This window comes from Glycine soja, chromosome 1, assembly GCF_004193775.1.
Source record: "Glycine soja cultivar W05 chromosome 1, ASM419377v2, whole genome shotgun sequence".
NCBI classification, from domain to species: Eukaryota; Viridiplantae; Streptophyta; class Magnoliopsida; order Fabales; family Fabaceae; genus Glycine; species Glycine soja.
Genome location: NC_041002.1, coordinates 9,721,491 through 9,749,345, shown reverse-complemented (window position 1 = coordinate 9,749,345; position 27,855 = coordinate 9,721,491). Strand labels below are relative to the sequence as shown.

General features: G+C 38.0%; 1 protein-coding gene across 2 annotated transcripts; it reads left to right on the top strand.

Annotated features, from left to right (window-relative positions):
* The first annotated feature begins 17,754 nt into the window (after nucleotides 1–17,754).
* Nucleotides 17,755–24,346, top strand: LOC114412372 (DNA ligase 1-like). Of its 2 annotated transcripts, XM_028376237.1 has the most exons (6): nucleotides 17,755–17,989; nucleotides 18,305–19,071; nucleotides 19,201–19,625; nucleotides 22,465–22,575; nucleotides 22,770–22,919; nucleotides 23,956–24,346. In XM_028376237.1, exons 2-6 carry the CDS (start codon nucleotides 18,315–18,317, stop codon nucleotides 24,100–24,102), a joined length of 1,590 nt encoding a protein of 529 aa, XP_028232038.1. In that variant the 5' UTR covers nucleotides 17,755–17,989; nucleotides 18,305–18,314; the 3' UTR covers nucleotides 24,103–24,346. The 2 variants fall into 2 exon arrangements, with proteins under 2 accessions (XP_028232038.1, XP_028232031.1); XM_028376230.1 differs by having other exon boundaries at nucleotides 18,305–19,625.
* The last annotated feature ends 3,509 nt before the right edge of the window (nucleotides 24,347–27,855 follow it).

Sequence of the window (27,855 nt, the reverse complement as noted above, 5' to 3'; positions counted from 1 at the left end):
CAAAAAGATAGAGGAAGCAAAAGAACATCACCTAGATGAAGATGCTCTTGATACCACATGATGCAAGCTCCATTGGAGCTTGTAGGCCTAGGATCTTCTTCATCAATGGATTCCTTTGCTTCTTGGAAGATGAATGGCAGCGGAATGGAGAAAGGGAGAGAGAGAGGAGACGCCACTTCAAGGAGAAGATGAGTCTAGAAGAAGCTCACCATTATAGGAGGCCATGGATAAGAGCTTGGAGGAAGAAGGAGATGAATGAAGGGAGAGGGAGAGAAGAGCACGAAATTTTGTGCTCTAAATGAGCTTTGAAATCTGAAGTTTAATATTCAAATTGAAATTCTGATACTGGGGACAGATGTCGTACCGGATGTCACGACATCACGCTTCAGAACATGCAGATTATGTGTGTCCGTATGAACAGATTAAACAAGTAAATAACACAAGAGAATTGTTAACCCAGTTCGGTGCAACCTCACCTACATCTGGGGGCTACCAAGCCAGGGAGGAAATCCACTAAATAGTGTTAGTTCAAGGTCTAACAGCCACTGTTTACAACCTTCTCACCTAACCACTACCCGTGCGATCTCTACCTAAGAGCCACTCTTAGATATGAGAAACCCCGCTCACTCCCTCTCAAACACTCTCCCGTGTTTACAATTAAATCAAAGACACACCAGAGATCAACTCTGAACAAAAGAGATCAACTCTACACACTAGAGATCAACTCTACACACTAGAGATCAACTCTACACACTCAGGTCCAACACTTGATGTTAGGGTACCATCAAGGTGGCTCACAAAACACTCAAGTCCCAAAACTCACAAAATAACTCTTCAATCCCGGACTTGGTACAGAACTCGTGCAGCCTCCATGATTATATAGCAATGTGCGTTTCTGGGCTGCAACGGCTTGTGCTGGAGGAGATCTATCATTCTTCCTGAAAATCTGCAGTTAAAGAACTAAAAGATATAGTTTGATCTTTTAGTTTTTATCTTTAATCTTTAATCCCTGAACGAACTCTTCTACTTTGAAATTCGAACTTTAATTATCTTTTAATTCGTTCCAGAAGATAGATCATCTAATCTCTTGCTAACTGCACAATAATCTGTTAAAGATATAACAGATTTATGTGTCCAGTATTTTCGGGCAAGATGTCAGGACATCGTATCCGACATCGTGGATCCTGCAGCTTCAATGCTTCATTTGACATTTTATCTTGACTTATGCATTGTGCAACAACTCCAGTATTTTCGGGAAGGATGTCAGGACATTGTATCCGACATCGTGGATCCTGCAACTTCAATTCTTCATTTGACATTTTATCTTGCCTTGTGCATTGTGCAGCCCGATCTTATTCCTTGACATAACGTTGGACATTATGTGCAGCAACTCCAGCTTTCCTTCATTGTCTAAGTGCTTATGTTTTAACAAAATCTTAGCCAATCTTTTAAAACTCCGTAGAGCTAAGCACTAACAATCTCCCCCTTTGGCAAATTTTGTCTAAAACATACTTAGACACTTCCTGAGCAGGTACGAGCAGTTATGCAAGTGGGATCAGCAACTTTCATTATCAGAGTAATCAAGCACAGCGGAAATTCTTCAAGTTGCAAATCTACAAGTCTTCTCCAGGATGTCAAGACATCTCACGTGACATCAGCTTTCTGCTTCTGCTCCCCCTGTCTTCATGCTTACTGCAGCATCTTCTATCAGCTACTAGTCTTTTCCAGGATGTCAAGACATCTCATGTGACATCCGCTTTCTGCTCCCCCTGTCTTCATGCTCTTACTGCAGCATCTTCTATCAGCTTCTAGTAGCTTACATCAGTCATCATCAGCAGCAGCAGTCTCCCCCTCAAGATCATATTCATACAACTCCCCCTCAAAATCATGAATCATGCATACATCGTATCCTACTGTCATACATCATACATAGTATCCTACTACTCAAAATCATGCATAATAGCAAGCATAATACTATTACTCCCCCTTTTTAGACAGAATTTGACAAAAGTAGAATGCATGAACTTAAGGTGCAAATATTACAGACCAATAGTAAATCATTGTTCAAAGGGACATGCCCTTATAGCTAGTAAAAGCAAAAAAATAAAGGTCTGATGGTCATGGGGTGGCTTCAGAATCATCATCTGAATCAGTATCCTCTGCTGCATCTTCCTCTTCCTCAGCAGCTTCTTCTTCTTCCTCGGCTGCTTCTTCTTCTTCCTCAGCTGCTTCACCATCATCAATGCCACTTTCTGAGAGCCTTTTGATCAGCCGTTCTAGCTCCATTTTCTTCTCTGTGGTGGCTTTGATGGTTGCTTCCAGCACCTTGCATGTGTCCTTGAGTTCAGCAATCAAGGCATCCTTGGACACAGCACCTGAAGCAGCTTTCCCTGATGTCGAGACAATGTCTGGGACATGTGTCCCCTCAAACAATTTGTAATGCAGGGATAGAGGAGATTCTCTCTTCATCACAGAGTCAGTGTAGTTTAACATATTGGGATGTTGACTCAACATAATGCCACACAATACAGTTGGGAAGGCAATGGGTAATTTAACAGCAAATGATTCTGAATGCTTAACAGTTTGATCAAAAATATAGTTTCCAAAATTAAATTTGGATTTGGTTCCAACAGCATACAGAAATTTACCCAAACCTGTGGCAACAGTGGAAGTATGATTGGTGGGTACCCAGTTTGCAGCGCCAATCCTATGCAGAATTGCATACTTCACACTCAGCTTCCCTGCAGAAAGCTTCCCTTTCTTTGGCCAATGCTGGACTTGTTTGGCAGTGATTTCCTTGGCAATTTGATGTTCAGAGACAGTAATATCAACCACTCCTTCAGTAGGTCTGCCCAGGTACTTGTTGATCACAGCAGGGGAGAATCTAACACACTTTCCTCTGACAAACACCTTTTGATACTCATCACTCTTTCTGTTTGTTATGTCAGAGGGAATGTTGACAATGAATTCCCTGACTAGGCTTTCATAACAGTCTCCCAACTTGGTAACTGTCTTCAGTAGTCCAGCAGCCTTGATGAGTTCCATGGTCTCCTTGCAATCCAAGGCATTTCTTCCCAGTTCTCTTTCAACAGCAAGCCTTCGTTGATATACCAATTTCCACCTTTCAGCATTGCCAATGGAGTGGAATGAGATGTTGTCCAATGGTGCATCAGGGACATTTTCAGGCACCTTTTTCCCAGATTTCTTGGCCCTCTTTGATGTCGAGACATCTAGTTCGACATCATCATCAGAATCAGATGAAGAAATTTCTTTCCTCTTCTTGGAAGGGATTGCAACTTTGCTCCATCTGGATGTGGTAGGAGTGATTGGTGTGCTCTTCTTCTGTGCCATAGTCTTGATTCGTCCAGACCTCTTGATGGGAGTTTTACCCTTTCGGCTTTGTAACCTTTCTGCAATGCCAGGTGCCAACCTGTTGGCAATGGGTTCCTCATCAGATTCTACTTCTTCCAGGTCAATGAGGTCACCTGGAGCAGGTTCTGGTGCCCGTGGTGCAGGGGTCTCCTTTGTGGCTGGATCCTCTTTCTCTGTTGATTCCTCTTTGCTGGGTGAAGAGACGGCTTCAGCATTTGGTGTGGAAGATGTTGGAACATCTTTCTCAGCATCAGGCACAGAAACATTTGGGGTGGAAGATGTTGGAACATCTTTCTCAGCATCAGGCACAGAAGCATCTTTCAGAATGCTACTCACAATACTCGGATCTTCTTATCCATCTCCGGGTTTACTTCCCTAGGACTTGTTGCAGGGCTAGGGTTTTCAGCAATCTTCACTCCCTGTTGTCTTCTGGGAACCAGTTTTTCAGGACCAGGGGCTTGACCAGGAATCACTTGTATGGGTTGGATATGGAAATCAGGTTGTTCCTGGATTGATGGTGCTTTGGTGGATGATGGAGATGATGGTACAGCGGGTGAACCAGGAGCTGAAGTTTCTTTTGGTGAGGTAGCCATGGAAAAGCAGAGCGTTTGGAATGGTTTAGCAAATTTCTGAGAGCTGTTGGGGAATGCTGAAAACGAGATTACCACGAAAATATAAGTTTGAATGAGGAATGTAGAGGGACGTGTGAAGCAACGGTCGAATTTGCTTTGGTTCAGTAGTGAACGTGCTATTAATGTTAAGTGATTCGTTTGGGCACGTTCAGATATCAGTAGTTGCTACAATTCCTCTAGCAGACAAATGCCCAGCTTGCCCCTCAGTTTTTCAAACTGTTTTGCATCCAATGCCTTTGTGAAAATATCTGCTATTTGTTCCTCAGTGTCAACATGCTCCAGTGTGATAACTTTATCATCAACAAGCTCTCTGATATAGTGATGTCTAATGTCAATGTGCTTGGTTCTGCTGTGTTGCACAGGATTTTTAGAAATATTAATAGCACTCAAGTTGTCACAGTATAATGTCATGACATCTTGTTCGACATTGTACTCCTTGAGCATCTGCTTCATCCAAACTAGTTGTGAACAGCTGCTTCCTGCTGCAATATACTCTGCTTCTGCGGTAGATAGGGACACACAGTTCTGCTTCTTGCTGAACCATGAAATAAGATTGTTGCCCAGATAGAAGCATCCACCAGAAGTGCTTTTTCTGTCATCTGCACTTCCAGCCCAATCAGCATCACAATACCCAACCAGCATTGAATCTGAACAATGACAGTACATAATCCCATAGTCACTGGTGCCATTTACATATTTCAGGATTCTCTTTACTTGAGTCAAGTGACTTATCTTAGGATTGGCTTGATATCTTGCACAAACACCTACTGCATAGGTGATGTCGGGTCTGCTAGTTGTTAAATATAGTAAGCTCCCAATCATGCTTCTGTACAGACTTTGATCAACACTGGTGCCAGCTTCATCTTTTGACAGCTTCAAGTGAGTAGGTGCAGGTGTTCTTTTATGGCTGGCATTCTCCATCCCAAACTTCTTGACAATGTTCTTTGCATACCTGCTTTGTGAGAGGAATATGGAGTCTTCCATCTGCTTCACTTGGAGTCCCAGAAAATAAGTCAGCTCTCTAACAAGACTCATCTCAAATTCAGATTGCATCTGTTGAACAAAATGTCGAAGCATCTCATTCGACATCCCTCCAAACACAATGTCATCAACATATATCTGTGCTATCATCAAGTTATCAGCATCATGTTTGACAAAGAGAGTCTTGTCAATTCCTCCCTTCCTATACCCTTGCTGAGTAAGGAATTCTGTTAGCCTTTCATACCAAGCTCTTGGAGCTTGCTTCAATCCATAGAGAGCCTTCTTGAGCCTGTATACATGATCTGGATGAGTTGGATCTACAAATCCCTTTGGCTGCTCCACGTAGGCTTCTTCATTCAAGTATCCATTCAGAAACGCGCTCTTCACATCCATTTGGTACAGCTTGAATTTGAGGATGCAAGCTACACCAAGTAACAATCTGATGGACTCAAGTCTAGCAACTGGAGCGAAAGTTTCATCAAAGTCTACACCTTCAATCTGAGTGTAGCCTTGAGCAACAAGTCTGGCCTTGTTTCTGGTTATAACACCTTCTTCATTGGTTTTGTTCTTGAAGATCCACTTGGTGCCAATCACATTAGTTCCCTCGGGTCTCGGAACTAGCTCCCAGACTTCATTCCTTTTGAATTGCTCCAATTCTTCTTGCATAGCATTGATCCAGAACTCATCAGTCAGTGCCTCTTTCACATTCTTGGGCTCAATTTTGGAGACAAAACATGAGTTGGAGACAATCTCAATCTCCCTTGATCTTGTAGTGACTCCTCTGTTTGGATCTCCTATAATCAGCTCCTTGGGGTGCATCTTCTGGATTCGAATGGAGGGTCTCTTGTCAGGTTGGTTGATGTTTGATTCATCTGTAGCAGAATCAGAGTTTTCTGCATTTTCTACACTTTTAGCTGTATCTGCTACATTGTCTCCCGATGTTCTGACATCTTCTTCGACATCCTTCTTTCTTGCTGGAGTTAGATCATCAACAACCACATTGATGGATTCCATCACAGTTCTGGTTCTGGAATTGAATACTCTATATGCTCTGCTGTTTGTAGAGTATCCCAGGAATATTCCTGCATCACTCTTGGGATCCATCTTCCTCCTTTGCTCTCTATCTGCCAAAATGTAACATGGACTTCCAAAGATGTGGAAGTGCTTGACTGTTGGCTTCCTCCCTTTCCAGATTTCATACAGTGTGGTTGGAGTCCCTCTTCTCAGTGTGACTCTGTTGTGGATGTAGCATGATGTGTTCATGGCTTCAGCCCAGAGATTATAGGGAAGTTCTTTGGCATGAAGCATGACCCTAGCAGCCTCTTGCAAAGTCCTGTTTTTCCTCTCAACTATGCCATTCTGTTGTGGTGTAATGGCTGCAGAGAACTCATGAGTGATGCCTTCAGATGTGCAGAATTCAGTAAACCTGCTGTTTTCAAACTCTCTGCCATGGTCACTCCTGATTCTCTTGATGACACAGTCTTTTTCTCTTTGAAGTCTTAGGCTCAACTCCTTGAATACTTCAAAGGTGTCTGATTTCTCTCTGATAAAGTTGACCCAGGTAAATCTGGAGAAATCATCCACAACAACATAGGCATACCTCTTTCCTCCAAGGCTTTCAACTTGCATAGGCCCCATCAAGTCCATGTGAAGTAGTTCCAGCACCCTGGAAGTGGTCTGATGTTGAAGCTTCTGGTGGGACATCTTGACTTGCTTTCCAATCTGACATTCACCACAGATTCTGCCTTCTTCTATTTTCAGATTGGGAATGCCTCTAACAGCACCTTTGTCAATGATTTTCTTCATGCCTCTTAAGTGCAGATGTCCAAATCTTTGATGCCATATTCTGACTTCATCTTCTTTGGAGGATAGACATGTGGAGGAGTAACTGGTTTCTTGAGGTGTCCATAGGTAGCAGTTGTCCTTTGATCTGCTGCCCTTCATTAGAACTTCACTCTTCTCATTTGTCACCAAGCATTCTGACTTTGTGAAGTTTACATTGAATCCTTCATCACACAGCTGACTGATGCTGATCAAGTTTGCAGTCAGTCCCTTCACCAGCAGTACTTTGTCCAGACTAGGAAGTCCATCATGAGCTAGCTTTCCCATTCCAGTGATCTTTCCTTTAGAGCCATCTCCAAATGTCACATAGCTAGTGGAGCAAGGTTCAATGTTCACCAGGAATTCTTCAACTCCTGTCATGTGTCTGGAACAGCCGCTATCTAGGTACCAATCTTCCTTAGCTGATGCTCTAAGTGAAGTATGAACAACAAGACTAACAGTCTTGTGTTTTGGAACCCACATCATCTTCCTTCCACTGCTGCTCCCTTGAGTTCCATGATGTGGATGGCCATGTAAATGATAGCAAAAGGGCTTTATGTGACCATACCTGCCACAGTAGTGACACCTCCACTTCTTTCTTTTGCTCCTTTTCTGCTGTGTTCCATGATGTCGAGACCGATGTTGTGACATCGTGGCTCCAGTGCTGTTTTTGGCAGGAACAAATTCTGTCATGGTTGTTCTGCCAGCAGACTTAGGATTAAACCCAAGTCCTCTCTGGTTTCCAACATTCTTCCCAAGCTGTAGCACCTCATCAAGCACATCTGAGCCTTTATTCAGCATCTTTATTGACTTTGTCATATTTTCCAGTTTAGAATTCAGAAGGCCAACTTCTCCTTTAAGCTCAGAGATCTCCTCTTCATGTGCCTCCTTTTCAGCCTCCAGATTTGCAATGACCTTCTTCAGTTGTGCTTCTTGCTGAAGAATCTTCTCACTTTTGATGCATAGTTCTCTATAGGATGTGGCAAGCTCATCAAAAGTGATTTCACTGTCTGTATCACTTGAATCTTCAGCAGATTCAAATCTCCCAGTGAGTGCATTTACATCTCTGTCAGAATCACTTTCTTGTTCACTCTCTGTATCATCAGACCGACATACAGAAAGTCCTTTCCTCTGCTTCTTGAGATGAGTGGGACATTCAGCTATGATGTGTCCATAGCCTTCACACCCATGGCATTGAATTCCTTTGCTGTGACTGGGCTTTTCATCTGACCTTTTCTGGTATTTGCTACATTTCCTGATGTCGAAAGGGATGTTCTGGACATGTGGTTTCTGCCTCCTGTCCATTCTGTTTAGCACTTTGTTGAACTGCTTTCCAAGGAGCACAACTGCCTTAGTCAGACCTTCATCAGTATCCAGGTCATACTCATCTTCTTCTTCATCATTGGACACGAACGCCAAGTTCTTGCTCTTCTTTTCAGCCCTATCCGAGAGTCCTAGCTCAAAGGTTTGAAGGGAACCAATGAGTTCATCTACTCTCATGTTGCAAATGTCTTGGGCCTCCTCTATTGCAGTGACTTTCATGTCAAATCTCTTAGGCAAGGATCTGAGGATCTTTCTCACCAGCTTTTCATCTGTCATTCTCTCTCCCAAGGCAGTGCAAGCATTGGCAATTTCAAGAATGTTCATGTGGAAGTCATGAATACATTCTTCCTCCTTCATCTTCAGATTTTCGAATTTTGTAGCCAAGAGTTGCAATCTGGACATCTTCACTTTGGAGGTTCCTTCATGAGTGGTTTTCAGGATCTCCCATGCATCTTTGGCCACTGTGCATGTGTTGATCAGTCTGAAGATATTCTTGTCAACTCCATTGAATAGAGCATTCAAGGCTTTGGAGTTTCCAAGTGCCAATTCGTCTTCTTCTTTAGTCCAGTCTTCTTCTGGCTTCAATTCATTAGAGGGCTTTCCTTCTGTGTCCAGCATCTTGGGATGTTCCCAGCCTTTGATGACAGCTTTCCAGGTTCTGCTATCCAGTGATTTGAGGAAGGCCACCATTCTTGCTTTCCAGTATTCATAGTTGGTTCCATCAAGAATTGGTGGTCTGTTCACTGGTCCTCCTTCTTTCTCCATGTTCATCAGAATTTATCTCCCTAGATCTCACTCAGTGATTTCGAGTGCCTGCTCTGATACCAATTGAAATTCTGATACTGGGGACAGATGTCGTACCGGATGTCACGACATCACGCTTCAGAACATGCAGATTATGTGTGTCCGTATGAACAGATTAAACAAGTAAATAACACAAGAGAATTGTTAACCCAGTTCGGTGCAACCTCACCTACATCTGGGGGCTACCAAGCCAGGGAGGAAATCCACTAAAATAGTGTTAGTTCAAGGTCTAACAGCCACTGTTTACAACCTTCTCACCTAACCACTACCCGTGCGATCTCTACCTAAGAGCCACTCTTAGATATGAGAAACCCCGCTCACTCCCTCTCAAACACTCTCCCGTGTTTACAATTAAATCAAAGACACACCAGAGATCAACTCTGAACAAAAGAGATCAACTCTACACACTAGAGATCAACTCTACACACTAGAGATCAACTCTACACACTAGAGATCAACTCTACACACTCAGGTCCAACACTTGATGTTAGGGTACCATCAAGGTGGCTCACAAAACACTCAAGTCCCAAAACTCACAAAATAACTCTTCAATCCCGGACTTGGTACAGAACTCGTGCAGCCTCCATGATTATATAGCAATGTGCGTTTCTGGGCTGCAACGGCTTGTGCTGGAGGAGATCTATCATTCTTCCTGAAAATCTGCAGTTAAAGAACTAAAAGATACAGTTTGATCTTTTAGTTTTTATCTTTAATCTTTAATCCCTGAACGAACTCTTCTACTTTGAAATTCGAACTTTAATTATCTTTTAATTCGTTCCAGAAGATAGATCATCTAATCTCTTGCTAACTGCACAATAATCTGTTAAAGATATAACAGATTTATGTGTCCAGTATTTTCGGGCAAGATGTCAGGACATCGTATCCGACATCGTGGATCCTGCAGCTTCAATGCTTCATTTGACATTTTATCTTAACTTATGCATTGTGCAGCAACTCCAGTATTTTCGGGCAGGATGTCAGGACATTGTATCCGACATCGTGGATCCTGCAACTTCAATTCTTCATTTGACATTTTATCTTGCCTTGTGCATTGTGCAGCCCGATCTTATTCCTTGACATAACGTTGGACATTATGTGCAGCAACTCCAGCTTTCCTTCATTGTCTAAGTGCTTATGTTTTAACAAAATCTTAGCCAATCTTTTAAAACTCCGTAGAGCTAAGCACTAACACAAATCATCAAAGTTGAAAAAAAAATGCACACACATGACATCTATTTATAGCCTAAGTGTCACACAAAATTGGAGGGAAATTCAAATTTCACTTGAATTTGAAATTGAATTTGTGGAGCCAAAATTTCACTAATTATGATTAGTGAATTTTAGTTATGGTTCAGCCCACTAATCCAAGATCAATTCCAAGATTCTCCACTAAGTGTGCTTGGGTGTCATGAGGCATGAAAAGCATGAAGGACATGCACAAAGTGTGACTATATGATGTGGCAATGGGGTGTAGTAAGCAAATGCTCACCTCCCCCTCTAAAATTTAATTGGATTGGGCTTCTACCAATTCAATTAAATTTATTTCCAACCACACACATCAAATATCCACTTAGTGCATGTGAAATTACAAAACTACCCCTAATACAAAAACTAGTCTAGGTGCCCTAAAATACAAGGGCTGAAAAATCTTATATTTCTAAGGTACCCTACCTACATTATGGAGCCCTAAATACAAGGCCCAAAAATAATGAAACCTTAATCTAATATTTACAAAGATAAGTGGGCCCGTACTTAGCCCATGGGCCCAAAATCTACCCTAAGGCTCATAAGAACCCTAGGGCCTTCTCTTGCATCTCTGGCCCAATCTACTTGGAGTTTTCTATCCAATGCCCTTGCTGGGTAGGATTGCATCACTTGAGAGATGGAGTGATACACAAGAGAGAGAGAGTGATAATTCTAATCAGTTAACTATTTATGTTTCTCCTAGTGTTCAACCCTTATTGCAGAAATTTAAAGATGTTTTTCCCAAGGAGATTCCTCATGGACTACCACCTTCAAGAAGCATAGAACATCAAGTTGATCTCCTTCCAGAAGCTTCATTGCCTAACAGGCCAATTTGCAACAGCAAGCCCCAAGAGACTCAGCATAAAGATGCACAGGCCAAAGTTAAGTATGTGAAAAGATTGTATGACCAAGTGAAGGTGCAAATTGCAAAGAAGAATGAAAGCTATGCCAAGCAAGCCAACAAGAAAAGGAAGGAAGTGGTACTTGAACCCGGTGATGATCCTGGACATTTGAGGGCAAATGTTTTCCAAGAAGGAGGGAATGATGAGAATCCTGAAACTGACCAAATACAGGCTAAAGGCCCAAGTGGAGAAGGACAAAGCCCCCGAGTGGAGAAGGATGAAGACCCAAGTGGAGAAGGATGAAGGCCCAGAGGCAGAGACACTATCAAGACTATTAATTGTTGCTAAAGGCCCAGATTAATTTGAAGGCCCATAATAAATATGTTCTAATTTTTTATTTATAATTTTTTTTGGCCCAAACTGTTTTGAAGGCCCATGTCTATTTTTATCTTTTTGTTCAGATACACTATAAGTATTGGTTTTTGTTTTCAATAAGAAACTTTTGGCATTTTCATAAAATTTGGTGAGAGCTTCTCTCTAGGTTCCTTGTTGAACCAATCTTAGACTTATCAAGGTAATCTTTGTGGCGTCTACCCTGACTTATCTTCCTTCACTGGAAGTGGCGTCATCCAAATCTTCGTAGCCTGTATCAAGCGATCCGCTCCTAGTTAGAATCACATCAATTGTGACCCCAGCATGAAAGGCAAATGAGTGTTTAGCTTTTGAATTCTATGAAATGAAGCTTGCCTTAATTTGATCTCTTCTTTATAGGTAAATAGCTTCATTCTAAGCGCAAGTCCATGGTCTGATAACTCCCAGTCTTGAAAATTCAAACTTTCTTCAAGTGCCTCCAAGATGATCTTCGTTGTCTGAAACATCTCTCCAATCTTGGTGCAATCCCATGGAAGAACAACATTGAGGGCACAAATGAGACCCATCAACTGCTGAAGATCCATGGGAGTTAAGAAATGCATCCCAGCAAACTTAGCCTCTCTACTTTTCCATATGCTTGCACCATGAGGATACACCTTTCTGTCTATAGGTTGATGCTAAAACATCATACTATTAGGGTTAGGAGTAGCATTCTGCCTTGGAGGGAACTCTTTGATCACTGGTTCCCGATCTCCATATACGCCCAGTGCATACTCTTCTTCTTTAGAAAAGATATCCTAAGATGAATAAGAGAAATGGTCAATACCTAAAAAACCTACCTTCTAGATCTTGGTGAGATCGAGCTTTTCCAGCTTCATTTTCTACATCTTTGGATGAAGAATGTGAGTCCTAATGTCACCACTTTCTTTCCAGACTTTGTTGCAAGTTTGCCATTCCAGAACTCTGTATCCTTTGAAACCATGATACCATATGGTGTGAAGATTTGGATGCACTTTAATGTCTTGTTGCTTCTGAATAGGTGGTCTTGAAGGCAAAATCCATGTTGTGGCTTCCTGTTCAGCTGGCTTCATCAGTCTGTAGTTAAGTCTATGAAAGAGTTCTATGAACCTTATGGGCTTTTCAGACATCATCAACTCTTTCCATGCCTTTAGCTGCTCCTTCATTACTTTTATGGAGACAGATTCTGGTGCTCCATAAATTTCTTCTAATCGCTTGAGCATGTTTTCATTTGCTATATCGGATTAAGCAACAAAGAGTTGTTCATCAACATCAAATACTAGCCTAGGACTAATAGGAGTAGCTCCAGGGTTTTTCTCAATGATATCATCATCCAACATTTCTCATAATCTGAGTGAATAAAATTCCAAAGGGAACAAGGTTCCTCTTTACCTTGGGGTTGAACCTGTCCTTGAAGGCCTGCATCCAATAGAAGAAGATGATTTCAAGCAAATTCACTTTTCCTCCTACCATGACCCTGTACATGCAGAATCTGTCCTTGTCACTCACATAGTTTTGCAACCTCAGTCTAGGCATCACCATGTTAAACAAGAAATTATGAATCAGTCTGCACATATAAGTAAGATTTGCAGTCTTGTGAAAGTTGATCATCACCTTTTTATCGTCTGTTACAGGTTGTGGAGTACCATAAAGCATGATATTCACAGACTTCTGGGTTATTTCCTTTTCCTAGTCCTTGTAAAAAACTAGACCTTCTTCAACATAACTAGACGTAGCAACAATGGTTGTTGGCAAGATCACCACTTCTTTCCCTTTGATGGTGCCTCTCATATTAACATCATTTTGCCTTGCAATCCCCCATAACAAGGCATATTGATCATAATGCCATGAACTAAATTTCTCAAGGAAGCTAGTCCATCCAACATGATCAATCAGTCCTTGATGGGGAAATCCTCTTCTTCTAGTTTTTGAAGTCCACCCATTGTCCAGGAATGAAAGAATACAAAGGGAAGACATTCTTGGCCTCATCTTCAGTGTTGATTCCAGGGATCACAACAGCTTCACTCCTTTTTGGTGCCATTATTTCACAAAGATAAAAAAAATTTGTAAGCAAAGATGAAATTTTTGAAAGTTTGAGTTCTTAGGTACAAGTAAACAAACAAATAGCTCTGAGAGTTCAAGATTTCAAAAAAATCTCTTGAATTCCAGCCTTTCATATGTTTGCAAAAAAGCACAATAATAGATCAAATCGTATTTAATGTATTTCAAAAATTGTTTCTCAATCATGGTGAAAAGGGCAACACACGTCTTTTAAGAGAAGGAAAAATATTTTTTTCTTTATGAACATGCTTCCTCTTCCATTTGTACACTTGAACACATGTTAGATCCAACTTATAAAAAAGAGACTTTGAGATTATGTTATCATCTGAAACAGTGTGGCATATCTTGTTAGTTTGATAAGGTAACCATATTCAAATGTTCTATTATATAAACAAATTGATCTTTAGACAAAGGCTTAGTAAAGATATTGGCCCATTGATGATCTGTATCTACAAACTTTATATCAAAAACACCTTTTTGTACATAATAATGAATGAAATGGTATTTTTATCTTTGTATGTTTAGCCTTTGAATGTTATATATGGTTTTTAGATAGATTGATTGCATTAGTGTTGTCACAATATACTGGTATATTATTCTCAAAACTAGAATAATCCTCTTACTGATACTTTACCCACAATAGTTGTGAGCAACAACTTGCAACAAACACTTACTTAGCTTTGTTCTAGATAGAACAATGAAGTTCTGCTTCTTATTTGTCCAAGATATCAAATAAGGTCCAATATAATGACATCCACCACTTGTACTTTTTCGTTCAACTTTATTTGCTGCATAGTTTGCATCACAGTATCCTACTAACATGAAATCTTGATTTTTCTTAAAGAACAAACTTTGGTTAGTAGTACCTACTAGATAGCATAAGATACTCTTAACAACTTTGTGATGTGACTCTTGAGGATTAGACTGAAATCTAGCACACAAATATACACTATACATAATATCGGGTTTACTGATAGTCAGATATAGAAGTGAGCCAATTATACCCCTGTAGATTGTCTGATCTGCCAGTTTACTTGATTCGTCTCTGCTTAGAGGATTGGAAGCATGCATAAGTATTTCCATTGGTTTGACACCTTTCATCTTGAACTTCTTCAGAAGCTCTTTAGTGTATTTTTTATTGATGTATGTATATTCGTTTACTATCTTTCTTGATTTGAAGCCTAGAAAGAACTTAAGTTCTCCCATCATGCTGATTTCGAACTCACTCTTCATTAGATCAGAGAAATCCTTGCATAGAGATTTCATTAGTAGCTCCAAAAATGATACCATAAACAATTTGAGCTATAATGAAATCTTTGCCAACTTCTCTTATGAAAAGAGTAGTATCTATCTACTTTGTCTCTCATAAAACAATTTTCTAAAAGAAAAGAGCTCAGTTTGTCACACCAAGCATGCAGTGCCTATTTTAAACCATACAAAGCCTTTTTGAGTTTGAAAACATGGTCTGGAAGTGTATGATCTTCAAACCTGAGAGGTTGTTTCACTTACACTTCTTCTTCTATAAAGCCATTTACGAAATCACTTTTAACATCCACTTGAAAAGGCTTTATACTTTTATAAGTAGCAAAGGCAAGCATGATTCTTATAGCTTCAAGTCTAACAACAGGAGCAAAGGTTTATGTGAAATCTATACCTTCTTGCTAGTTATAGCCTTAAACTACTAACCTAGCTTTGTTTCTTACCACTTTACCTTGTTCATCTAGTTTATTTCTAAAACCCATCTTGTCCTAATGATGCTTTTGTTTCAGGTTTGGGAACAAGTGTCCAAACATCATTTTTGGTGAATTGATGAAGTTTTTATTCCATTGATTCAATCATCATTTGTCGGTGCTTCATCTATGGTCTTAGGTTCTATTTTAGACACAAGAGCACAAGAAACAAGAGCACAAGACACAAGATCTTTGAGATAGACTATGAGTTAGAAGATGATGCTCCTTTTTCTAGACCTAGGCCAGACTTGTCATGAGGATGTTGATTGAATTTTAACAGCATGGTTAAAGTGTTAGAGCTTTCCAAAAACTTCCCAAAATCTTTAGTAAGACATGGGATCTCCTTTCTTAGTTTTTTAATTGTTGGCTAGCTTATCGTCTGAACTGCTACTCTTCTCATTCTGAGTCATCCTAGGTGACCATCAGACTTTTCTTTCTCTTGTTACCAAAGTGTTTCTTTCTCTTTAATTGAAGACACTCAACCTTCATAATTAACCAAACGAAACCTAGCAACAAACACAAAAGCGATAAGAAGTACTATAGAAGAAGAAAAAGAGACCTTATAAAGATTAATGAGATTCTTCCACTTACATTTGCATTATTTTGGGCTTCTCCTGAAGCCTTTCTCCCCTATCTTTGCACTTACCACTTCCCAGAGCATCTTGTTCCGTGTAATGCCCTTGATTGTTGATTTCTCAACTTCTTGGTGGCTCACACACTAAGACACTTCACATGATGACATTTCATTCAACATCCTTATTGGTCAAAACCCTTTATAGGTAACCATTTATGAGACCTTGACAATCAACTCTTCTTCTTCTTCCAGGGTCAATGACTATTCCCACAAGCCAATAGTGAAATTTTGAGCATGCTTTGCCCTCACTCACATGCGCGGGAAATTTCCCAGAAAGCCACCCATCCTATAATTATTCCATGACAAACATGCTTAACTAAGGAATTATTAAGCGATGATCTATCTAAAAGTATATGCATCTTGTTGGTATAGGTAATGCCAATTAATTCCTTTAAGACATCCTCAACTGTATAGTCCCATACCTGTATAACCACTAGATCTCTCTCATTCCGGTGTGATTCGTTTGAGGCATTACACACTAGCTTATGCTTGGTTCGTTCTCAGACTATACTGTACTGGGAGAAAGGTTTGCTCTTCTGCCATTTGTAACATGCTTAATTGTCAACTTCTTGGCGGCTTACACACTATGACACTTCATATGGTGTTACTTCACTCAACATCCTTGTTAGTCAGAACTCTTAATAGGTAACCCTTTTTGAGACCTCAATATTCAACTCTGGCTTCTTTCGAGGTTAGTGATTGTCCCCACAAAGTAACATGACGCTTTTCAGTATGCTTTGTTCTCATCACACGCTTTACAGAAAACTTCTAGAAGGTCACCCATTCCATTATTGCTCCAAGCCAGACACACTTAAAGATGAAATTTTTAAGTGATGGGCTACCAAAAAGTAGATGCATCTTGTTGGCATAGGTAATACCAATTAATTTTTTAAGTCATCCTCAACTGTACAATCTCATACCTACATAGCCTCTAGATCCATTTCATTCAAGTGTGATTTGCCTGGGGTGTTACATTCTGCTCCAGAGGATCCCTTAGAAAAAAGTCAAAGACTAATCCCTCAAGGTACTAAGATTCATCTAAGTGGTTGTTCTCTCTCAAGAGATGCTAAATTTGAATATAAAAAATCTAAAAAAGGAAAAAATGAAATTAAGGGATCTATTTTTTAGATTAATTTTTACTTTTTAATGCATTAATAGTGTAAATTTTATTATTATTAACTAATTAAAAATTATTTCAATTATAACTTTTTTATTATAAAAGTTTAATTAATTAGTATAAATAAACTTTACACTATTAATATATTCTAATTAAATTGTTAATTTATACATACATCCAAATTATATTTAACACTCAAAAAAAAATATTTACATCAAAATTAAGTCTATATATTTCAAAATCAACCGATTCATGTAAGATATTGATATGTGTAAAAATAAGTTGGAATAAAAAAAACTAGGGATAAAGGTTAATCCCCTAGGATTTTACACCGTGCTTACGTTATTCGAAACCAACTCTCTAGCGTAACCATCCCCCTCATGTAGCAACCCTTCTTCTTTAATTCCCATTCTCAATTTCTCGTCTCAATGTAAATAGATAATTATACCATACAAATAATTGAATAAATCAAAATCGAAGAGGAAATACAAATGAAATAATGGAGAATGGTTAGTGAGTGGTGACATGATATTGGTTAGTAGGTCAATTTTAATATGTATAATGTTGTGTTATTGTAGTAAAAATTAATTTAGTGGGACTGAAGTAAATGCAAAACAGAAAAAAACAAAGATTAAAGAAAATTAATTATTATTACTAATTGAATATTATTAAAAATAAAATAGTCTAAAAATATGGAGAACAAAAGCACATAAACATAATTGTATCTCCTTTATACATTACATTGATATTGATATAAATATAGATATTATAAAATATAAAAGGGTGTATACGTTTGCGCGTTAGAAGAAAAACAAAAATCAAGAAGCGTGCTCGGAAATCCAAAGCCAAATTTGAAATTACCTCATGTGTTCGCGTTCTGGGTTGACCCACCCCTCCTTCCGTTTCCAGCACAATCTCTAGTTTTTTTTTTCTTCGCTCTATAGCCAATTTGCAATTGAAATTGCAATTTCACAATCTCTCTCTCTTCTCGTGAGCTTTCTACGGTTTCGTCGATCAACCCCTCTTGTTTTATGGAGGTAGGGTTTACGTTTTCACTCTTTATTCTCCCCAATTCCCTCGAATTTGTTCGATTCGATGCATATTCTACCTTTTCACTCTAGCTTAATTAGGGTTTTGGTTCGGGTTGTTTGAGTAGATTATGGTCGATAGGGTAACGGATAGTGTGTGGAATACATGAACGCGTGATGAAACCGTTAATTTCTTTCAAGTAGAATTTTGATATGACCAAGTATTTGTTTGCTTTATTACTTTGATTTTCTGATATTGTAGATTGGAGAATGGTGATGATTTGCTGAATAATTATTTGTGTAATTGTGATGCTTGGTGTGCAGGTATAGATAGATGATGGGAAAACATGTCTCAAGAGAGCACTTTCAACCCAGGGCGTGTTCTGGGAAGAAAGAGAATTTAAAACATACCGTGTTTATTGATGTAGATGATCAAGTTGATGATGTGGATGTGGATGTGACGATCATAGATTACGAAGAGTTCATGTCTAAATTGCATGGATCTAGTGCGCCGAGTACAGACAGGGTATGTACGCCACAGAGTGTTATTAGCATTGATGATGACGACAGCGACGATGAAAGTGATGATGCAGAGATTCCCGGAGTTGTTGCTGGAGGTGTTGGGGAATTGGATAGCGATGCCTGTTCTAGTGAAAGGTCTTCTCCTGACCCAAGTGGCATGCGGAATTCTGTACACGTGGATGTTGATGATGATAGTGGTGTCTGTGAAAAGGTGACTGAATCTGACAAGCTAAAAAGTAGGAAAGCAAGTTCTGCAAATGGTATTGGCGGATGTCGCCATGGTATTGATTGGGGTGACAGTGAGTCATCAGAGAGTGATTGCTCTGATTGTGAACTCATGGATCGTGAACAGTGGGAAAAGATTTCACTTAAGAGAAAGCGCAGTGCGTTTAATGATCAACCTTGTTATGATGAGCATGGTAGTTCTTCTGGATTACATTGTAATAATAATGTATACGTTGATGTTGATGAGGAAAATATGACTGAAGAGAATGCTGGAGGCCCAGCATATTCTGGTCCCACCCATGGTGAATATGTTAAGGAGAATCAATCTTCCTTTTCTGTTAGAGGTGATAGTCAAGTAGATAATCAATCTTCCTTTCCTGTTAAGGGTGATAGTCAAGTAGAAAATTTTTTCATGGATTCTGATGAGAAAGCCGAGTGGGAAACTTTTAAATCTTCTTTGTTTGAATCTACAGAGGAAATGAAATCATTGCATCAAAGTTCTGATATTGAGCATGGAAGAAGTACTAGAAGCAAAGATTTCTCTACCTACACCCAGTATAATAATAACTACAATTTCTGTAGAGCTGTTACTGGTGTTTCAAGGAGCCAAGAAGCATGTGAAAGGCAGTTTAGCAATACTGGATCTACACTGAAGAGCAACTTATTTGATTTGAATTCTGAATGTGCCTCTGATGATGAAGGACAGGTTAATTGTGATGGGCTTGCTTCAAGTGATCAAGATTGTGGTCTTATTGCTTCAAATGATCAAGATTGTGGTCTTACTGCTTCAAATGAGAAAGATATAATTAATGAAAGAGAAAAGCTTAAGGAGACTGATGAATATAAACAAGCAATGGAAGAGGAATGGGCATCTAGGCAGCGACAATTGCAAATTCAGGTGATACACATATCCCATTATTTAAATATTTTATGAGCATTTTTGGGTAAGAGGTTTATAAACAGTTATTGAATAAGAGCTTATGAGTATAGTACTAGTGTTATAAGCACTTTATTCAACAAGTTTATTTTGATGGGACAAGCATAGGAACATGACTTGTGACCTTCTTATAAGCTATCTTTGATAAGTTCCACAAATAAGCTAAAAGGCGTTTATGTTCAAGTATTCATAACTCATAAGCCACTTTCACTAGCTTAATCAAATGGTTTGAATTTTAAGCTTAGGTGCTTATATATGATAATCCTGGTGGGGAGCCCTTCCAAAGCAACCCTTCAATTTATGCCCTTAGATGCATTGGTCCTTCAAATGTGAGTGCTTAGTGGTCTCACAAATTGAGGAGGGGCAGATTGGTTGTACATCACTATCTGAGTCAAACACTTTTTCAGCTGAAGTGCTTATATGATAAGATAAGCCCAAATTAGCTCAATGGAAACTCTTCCAAGTGCCCCCTCTATCTGTTTCAATTTATGCCCTTAGATGTCTTGGCTCTTTGAAATGTGTCCCGGGGGGGGGGGGGGGGATCTCACAAGTTGACGAGGAGCCAATTGGTTGTGTAAATGGCAATTCCCTTTAAATGTCTAATTTATTGTTTAGAGAGATCAATCTTCTTTACATTTTAAGCTTTGTTGGTGTTTGGACTTCAGATTTAGTGCATGTTTGGAAGTGTTTATTTATGGAATGACCACTTATTTTGCATAAGCTCTCTCACAAAGCTGCAAAAATAGTGATTATTTTCTCAAGATAAACTGAACCAAACATGCGCTACAAAGAGAAAAAATTGCTAAGGGAAGATAAGTTTCCTTAGGGCTTGTTTGGATAAAATTTTTCAAAAACAATTATAGGAGAAGAAAATAAGAAAAAAATATGTGAAAAAGCTTCTCCATAAGCCAAAATTAACTTATGCATAAGCTAATTTGTAGAAACTCTCATATTAGCTTCTCCAAAACTTGATTTTTAGCTTACGTATAAGTTAATTTTAGTTTATGGAGAAGCTTTTTCCTTGTTTTCTTCTCGTGTAAGTGCTTTTAGAGAAGTTTATCCAAACAAACCCCAAGTCCTAAACAATAAAGTTGAACGGAAAACAACCAAGTAAAAAGGAAAACAAGTGGAGCTAGGTTGCATAGTTGTCATGTCTGTAATTTTGTTTAAGAAATCCCACTAAAAAGGCCATATGTGTTCATGTTATCAAAGCAAAACACTTAATCTTCCCAAATTGAGTGTTGGGCCAAAGAAACCTTAAAAATGTAGAGTTTAATCAAATGCACCAAAGTGTGGCATAACTGCATGGTATAAACTCTTGCTTTTATAACTGCATCATAATATGCAGGCCTTCTGAAATTGAATAAACGGACTTTCCAGTTGTTAGAACACACGCTCACAAAACAGAGTAAAGGGAGAGAGAGAAATGGGTGCTGAACAGAACTTTATTTCTTACTGTTTACCACATGTACATCATCACTATAGTACACCGTTACAAGTAGTTAGTTAACAACCTACTAACTACCTAACTAACATATAACACTAACTGAATTATCCACAACACCAACAGTTAGGGGTGGCCACCGATCCAGATCAATCTAATAACCCAGTGATTCCGAACCGATCCAAACCGAAAAGTCTGGATTGGTTCGGATCGGATTGAAAAATTGCAAATCTGATGAGTTTGGATTGGATCTCGAATTTCACTTTTAAAAATCCGATCTGATCCACCCGATTACTTAGTATGTTTTGTTTTATTTTATTTTATTTTTTTAACCTTAAGAGTTTAGGCTTTTTAGCCCAACCCAATTGTATTGTGCTTTTTCATTTGAAAGCTACAGATTAATTATTATTACAATTATAATATAAGACATGGTTTAATTTTTAACTTGGAATGAAATATGTTTCATATTAGACTAGTAGGTAAAAAATAGTTTTTGAGTTAAATGTATTAAATTGCATACTATTAGAATCACTTTCCCAATTTAAAAAAAAAAACCATTTTTTTAATTATTTTAATAATACATCTGATGACCCGATTTGATCCCAACTGGTTATACTCGGATTGGTTCGGATCAGATTGCAAACTTAAAATAGGAAAAATTCAATCTAAACCATTTAAAATTGATTGGATCAGATCAAAAAATGCCACAGATCCTTTCCAGTCTGACCCGTGGCTACCCCTACCAACAATGCCCTTTTAGGTTACTGGATACAAATATGTTTGACAAAATGAAGTAACCATGGTTGGGACATACCAACCTAATGTGTTTTTTTTAATGGACATATCTCGCCCAGCCAAGTTTACATTTGCTTTCAGAACCACCAACCAGCGTTGTTCTTGTTTGTTTCTTTTTTCTCTTTCTATTGTTATAACTAATCGATATGGTTTAGGGGGCATTTGGAAGAGCTTTTATGGAGCTTATTTGAGCTTATGAATATGGTTTATGACTTGTATAAGTTCTTTTTAACTTATTTCAATATGTTTCTTGGTGAAGCTTATCAAAATGATGAGACCTCTTTAGTTTATTTCAATAAATTTCAATTTACTTCATGGTTAAGTTTATTAAAGAAGTTATCATGTGATAAGAGGTTATTGAATAAGCACTTAATCAAATACTTATCATTAATCTTTTGTCATGTCTACCCTAACACTTTCTACATTTTGGATGTTGCTCACCTAGTTGTACTATACTTGATTTATCTATAATTGCTTATGTTTTGGACACCTTGCTATTATGATTATGATATAGTTGTGTATTTCCTTAAACTGAGATTATGTGTGCTTATTCTTTTACAGGCAGAGGAAGCACAGAGGTTACGCAAAAGAAGAAAGGCTGAAAAGCGTTTACTGGATATGCAAAGAAGGCAAAAAGAACGCATTGAAGAAGTGAGAGAGACACAGAAGAAGGTTGCAATTATGTCTTTAATTTATATTGAAATTGTTTCTGTTGTTAATTATCCTTCAGTTTACCTTTTAGAATTTCCTTTCTCTTCTAATTATTTGACCAGTTGAATGTCTCCTTTGATGCTCAGTGTGGACATAATGGAATCATGGAAAGTTTGTAGTAACTGATTATTTCTCTTTCAATCTGCCAAATTCAGGATGAAGAAGTTATGAACCTGAAAGAGCAATTGCGGGTTGAAATACAGAAGGGGCTTAATCAATTGGAGATGCGATGCCATGATATGCCCTCACTGCTTCGTGGCTTAGGAATACAAGTAGGAGGAAGCTTTATCCCTTTGCCAAATGAGGCAAGTTGTGTTTATATATTGTTTTTCAATAATATATTATTCTCTATCTCACTTAACAGTTTAGAGACTCTGCATTGTTTGAGTGCTATGCTATATTTTTATATTATTCAAAATGAAATTACTTAAACATACAAGTAAATTTTGAGATCATGGGTGCTATTAAATATTTTCTATTAAGAAAACTAGTCAGCCAATACTCCTCTGACAAAAATTGTACAAAAATTCTTGCCTTTATGCAAGTTACATTAATTTTTGCTTCACTGATGCTTTGGATGCTATTAATACTTAAGCTAGCCCTCCTCCTAAAACTGTTGTAGTAAAACTTTTTGTCAAATTTCATTATCACGACCCTTCCCCACCTAAACTTTTTATATTTTGAATTAATGGCCTTTGGCATCATTATCCATTAAAGAAAAAACTTTGGGCCTTTCTTAAAATGATTTTCAAGAGACAAATGCAAATTGAGAAAGGGTAGTGAATCTGTGGTGGTGGTTTTGTAAAGTTCAGTGCCTGCTGGCCATCTTTCTTTAAGTTTCATTTTTCCACATTTGGGGCCATTTTGTTTGAACTTAACATAAGCAAATTTAAAATAAGCGCTTTTTCAAAAAGTGCTTATTTAGTAGGCAGATAGGATTTGCTTTTCAAAATAAACGGAAAACTGCTTTTTTTTTTAGCAGAAGTAGTTTAGACAAATACAGTAAAAAAACAGAAAGTTGCTTATTTTATTAAAATAAGTGCTTTTTGTAACAAATAAGTTTAAAAAAACTAGCCCTTGATTTTAAATAACTATACGAGATTCAAAATCATCAACATGTTTAACATCATACGTCTGTCCCTTCTCAAGGTTTAGTTTAATTTTAAGTGTTATCTATAATGGATTTGTCAGCTAATTGTGGTTCTGACTTCTGATCAGATGTTTGTCTGTCTCTAGGTTTAGTTTAAGTATTGCCCATAATGGATTTTTCTGACTTCTGATCTATCAAATCCCTTTGCTCTGTGTTTGATGCTAATGTTTTTCTGTTGATGGTCCTTTCAGGTGCATGCAGCCTATAAACGTGCCTTGCTTAAGTTTCATCCAGACCGTGCATCAAAAACTGACGTACGTGCACAGGTTGAGGCTGAGGAGAAGTTCAAGCTCATCTCTCGCTGGAAGGAAAAGTTTGCGATGACTTCATGTCACTAAATGCTAACAACCGAATAAATATGGTTGTTGGTATTTGGTGTTTTAATTGAAGTGTTTTTACTTCAAAGCTTATTTGTTGGTATTCTTATCTAACTGTATCTATTAGTCTCCCCTCCTTTGCCCCCAAAATTTACAGAAGATAATAGGTTAATGGACTAGAATATGTGAAAGGTTTTATTTCTTATAAAAATGCCATTTTTTCCGGATGGACAGTATAATTGATATTACTGTCCTCACCTTGATATTTTTTGGGCACATTTTTTTAAAGGAAAATACGTGCATTATTTGAGTTTGAGGACTGCATAACCTCCGCTTAAGACAATTCCATCTAAAAAATACAATGAGGAAAGGATCTGCTAAGAAGCCAAAAGATAAGCTGGATTATTCTCTCACCTACTAAATATGTGGAATGATAAAAATTTCCAGTCTTGCAAGTTAATGGACATTCGTCCAAATTTATAACTAAGTTTGGCCTGCCTTCCTTTTCCTTGAAACAGTATACTACCAGTGGAGGTTCAGATTGAACTCCAACTACTTCCACATAACGTTGCAGCAGTAATTGGAGACCCCAGTGAAGAGCCAAGGCTTTGGTAAGGTCAGGGCTTTTTGAGACCCCAACAAAATAACATAACACCCCACACTGTCTCGGACAATGCGACCAGAACCAATTGAACCATTTCTGAATCCTGTATGAACAGTCATTTTGAATAGGCTTGGCAAAGAAACCCATACTTGTGATTACTCGTTCAAACTTGTCCCAACTTCGAGAGGGAAAATATGCTTTAATCATGATTGAATTCAAATTTGAGTTATACTTACTTTTGAAAGCAAGGGCGGTATTGGGATGATGCTACGTATCCAGTTCCCTAAAAACGGTATAATTGAGATTTTTTATGTTCACAACTTGGGGGAAGGTTTAGGGTGTTATCATCATCCCCACTCCCATCCTTGTCTCCACTTTTGAAAAGCGAAGAAAACTCGACCTAAGGTTAAAAGGATTTTTTTTCTTTTAAAGTTGAGGCTAGTTCGGATGAATATCGTTATATATGAATTTCTCAGTCAAGTCTACACTTCTTTATTAATTATTGCAACAAGTCATTACTAATACTCTACGTGTGGACTTGGCCAAACAAGAAAATTGGAATAATAGATAATAATTCAAGGACATCAAGAAGGAGCTTGAAGCCGGCTACAATACTCAAATAATCAGTCGACTCATATCCATGACAAATACTTGCGAAGTGTTTATGACATTCAGACCTTATATTTAACAATTACTTATAATGGATAAAATTTAAAGATAACACAGTATATTTTAGGTATTTTTATTTCTTAGTCTTATTCTTAAGAATCTTATTATCTTAAGATAAATGCTAACAACATACTTTTTGACACTTTTTTAAGAACACCCTATTATTTGTTTAAATTTTTTGAAAATAAAAAATTTAAGTAAGTCTCACCTCTTATTAAATGACTCTCATGGTTATGTAGTTTTTAATAATTGATAGCACTCTTCTTAGAAGGAGAGTATTACTAACACTCCTCTAGTCTCAATAATCAATGGTGAACTGATCTTAACTCTTAGAAGTTGGTTGTCTCCGGTTAAAGATATTATTGACCATTCAATGCAAAAAAGTTAGACACTATACAGCAATGAGAACGACTTTTCTATAAAGATAACATATGCTTCTATGGGTAAACTAAGCTTTCACCCCAAAATCCTCTGTTCACCATGAAAGAATCCCACATAGTAGAGTCAAGTAGGTGTGCCATTAGCTTTGTGTTGCATCTCTTTTTTGTTGTTGTTACTATTCTTCCATTTAACCATTTATGGTTCAATTAATGTCCAAAATAAATTCCTCCAAAATTGTGGTTCTAATGAAGCATCACCATTCAATGGAGTAAATTGGATAGGGGATGTTGGATCTAATTTATTGCCTCCAGAGTATGATAGGAGTTCATCTACACTCTTGGTCTCAAACATACACTATTTAGCACCAAAAGTCCCATACCCAATAGCAAGCTCCATTGACTTACTCATACCGTTTCTCCCCTAGCCTGAAATTCATTCGTATTTACTTTCTCTCATCTTCATATCTGATGAATGATGATGAATCCCTCCAAGGCTTATATTAATGTAAAAGTTGGTCCTTACACTCTAGTAAGAAATTTTAACCCACATGTTTATGCAGAAGAGCTCAACTTGGTGTTTTTCACCAAGGATTTCTTAGTCTATACCAGGGAAGAGAAATTAAACATTACTTAGATTCCTTCTCCTTTAATTTCCAATGCATCTGCCTTTGTAAATGGCATTGAGATATTCCTAGATCCCCACAATATATACTTTCCTGGTTCAAAGTTTCTTGTTCCTTACCTTGGGCACCAAGAACCTTTATTTATTGACTATGAACATGTTCTTAAGATGCTTTATTGGGTTAGCATTGGTAGGGTTGCTGTTGAAAATGCTTTTGGAACATGGTTGGATTATTTTAGATATTGTTCTTATAGCTAGATCATGCCTAAGGAAGCAGGAGACCTAGCCAAAAAGCATTTAGTGTGAAGTGTAATCTGTGTCTGCTTAGGTCAACCGTTAGGGGTTTTAGGGGCACACATTGTATCCAAATGACCCTGATCTTCCCATGGTAGTCCATCGTATCTGATCTAGTTGTTACTCTGAGATTCCTGGTCATGTATCATGGGTGGTTACGGTTGCGCATGGGCTAAGGGTCTCGCAACGTGTCTGATAATTGCCAAAAATACTTAACTAAGACATGTGGATTTAGACAATGATCTTATCTTTTTCTTATTTAGGACTATGTTTATGCATTTCTCATGTAAATTGTTAATTTGTAGTTTGTTTTCTTTAACTTGTTATTTTTCTAGATTACATATGCTTATTGATGGATTATTTTGTAGGATATTAAATTGGATTGAATTGCATTTTTGGAGCAAGGTTTAATGAAAGATTGAAGTAAAAATTTTAGCTTAAATGGGCTTAAGTTGGGATTGGAGGGCCGAAATAAAAAGAAAGATACAGAGGAAAATTAGCTTCAACAAAACAGCTTTGGGCTTAAGCTGAATTTAGATAGAGGTACAGAACTGTATAGCTGCAACATCTGTTTAAGCCTGAAATTTTTGGCTTGAGTAAACACTCACTTAAGTACAAATTTTGGGTCTATATAAATACATTCTCTCATTCATTTTGGGGTGATGATTCCTCATTGTGTAAAAACACCTTCTTTACTAATGTTCTTTTTCTCAGACTCCCTTCCTCCATGGTTCTTCCATCTTTCTTGCTTTTGGATTCTATTCATGGAGATGGGTAGCTAAATCATCCATTGTTGGGGTTAAATTGTATCCAAATCTTATCCTCTCCTGTATTTCTTTTGGAATAGTGTTATTTATTCATCTTGTTTTTCAATGTTAGCTTTTTACTCCTATGCTTCATGCTTGTTATGAATTGACCACTCATAGCTTGATTTCTTGGATGAGATTGCTATTGGAAATACTTTCTTTATCTTGAACTGTAGTAATTTCCCCATGAAACCTCGAAGCTAGGAAAAGAATGAGGGGTAATGGTTATCTTTGGGTCATTGAGCTTAAAGAAAGTTTCTTTATTAAATGTGCAAGGGATTGACATTTAATGGAAGAACTTAGGTATTTTCACCTAATGAATTAGGGATTTGAATACTGTTTTTGAACTATCACTAATGTTAACAATGGATTACAAGTTGAATATCTTGTTTTAGTGTA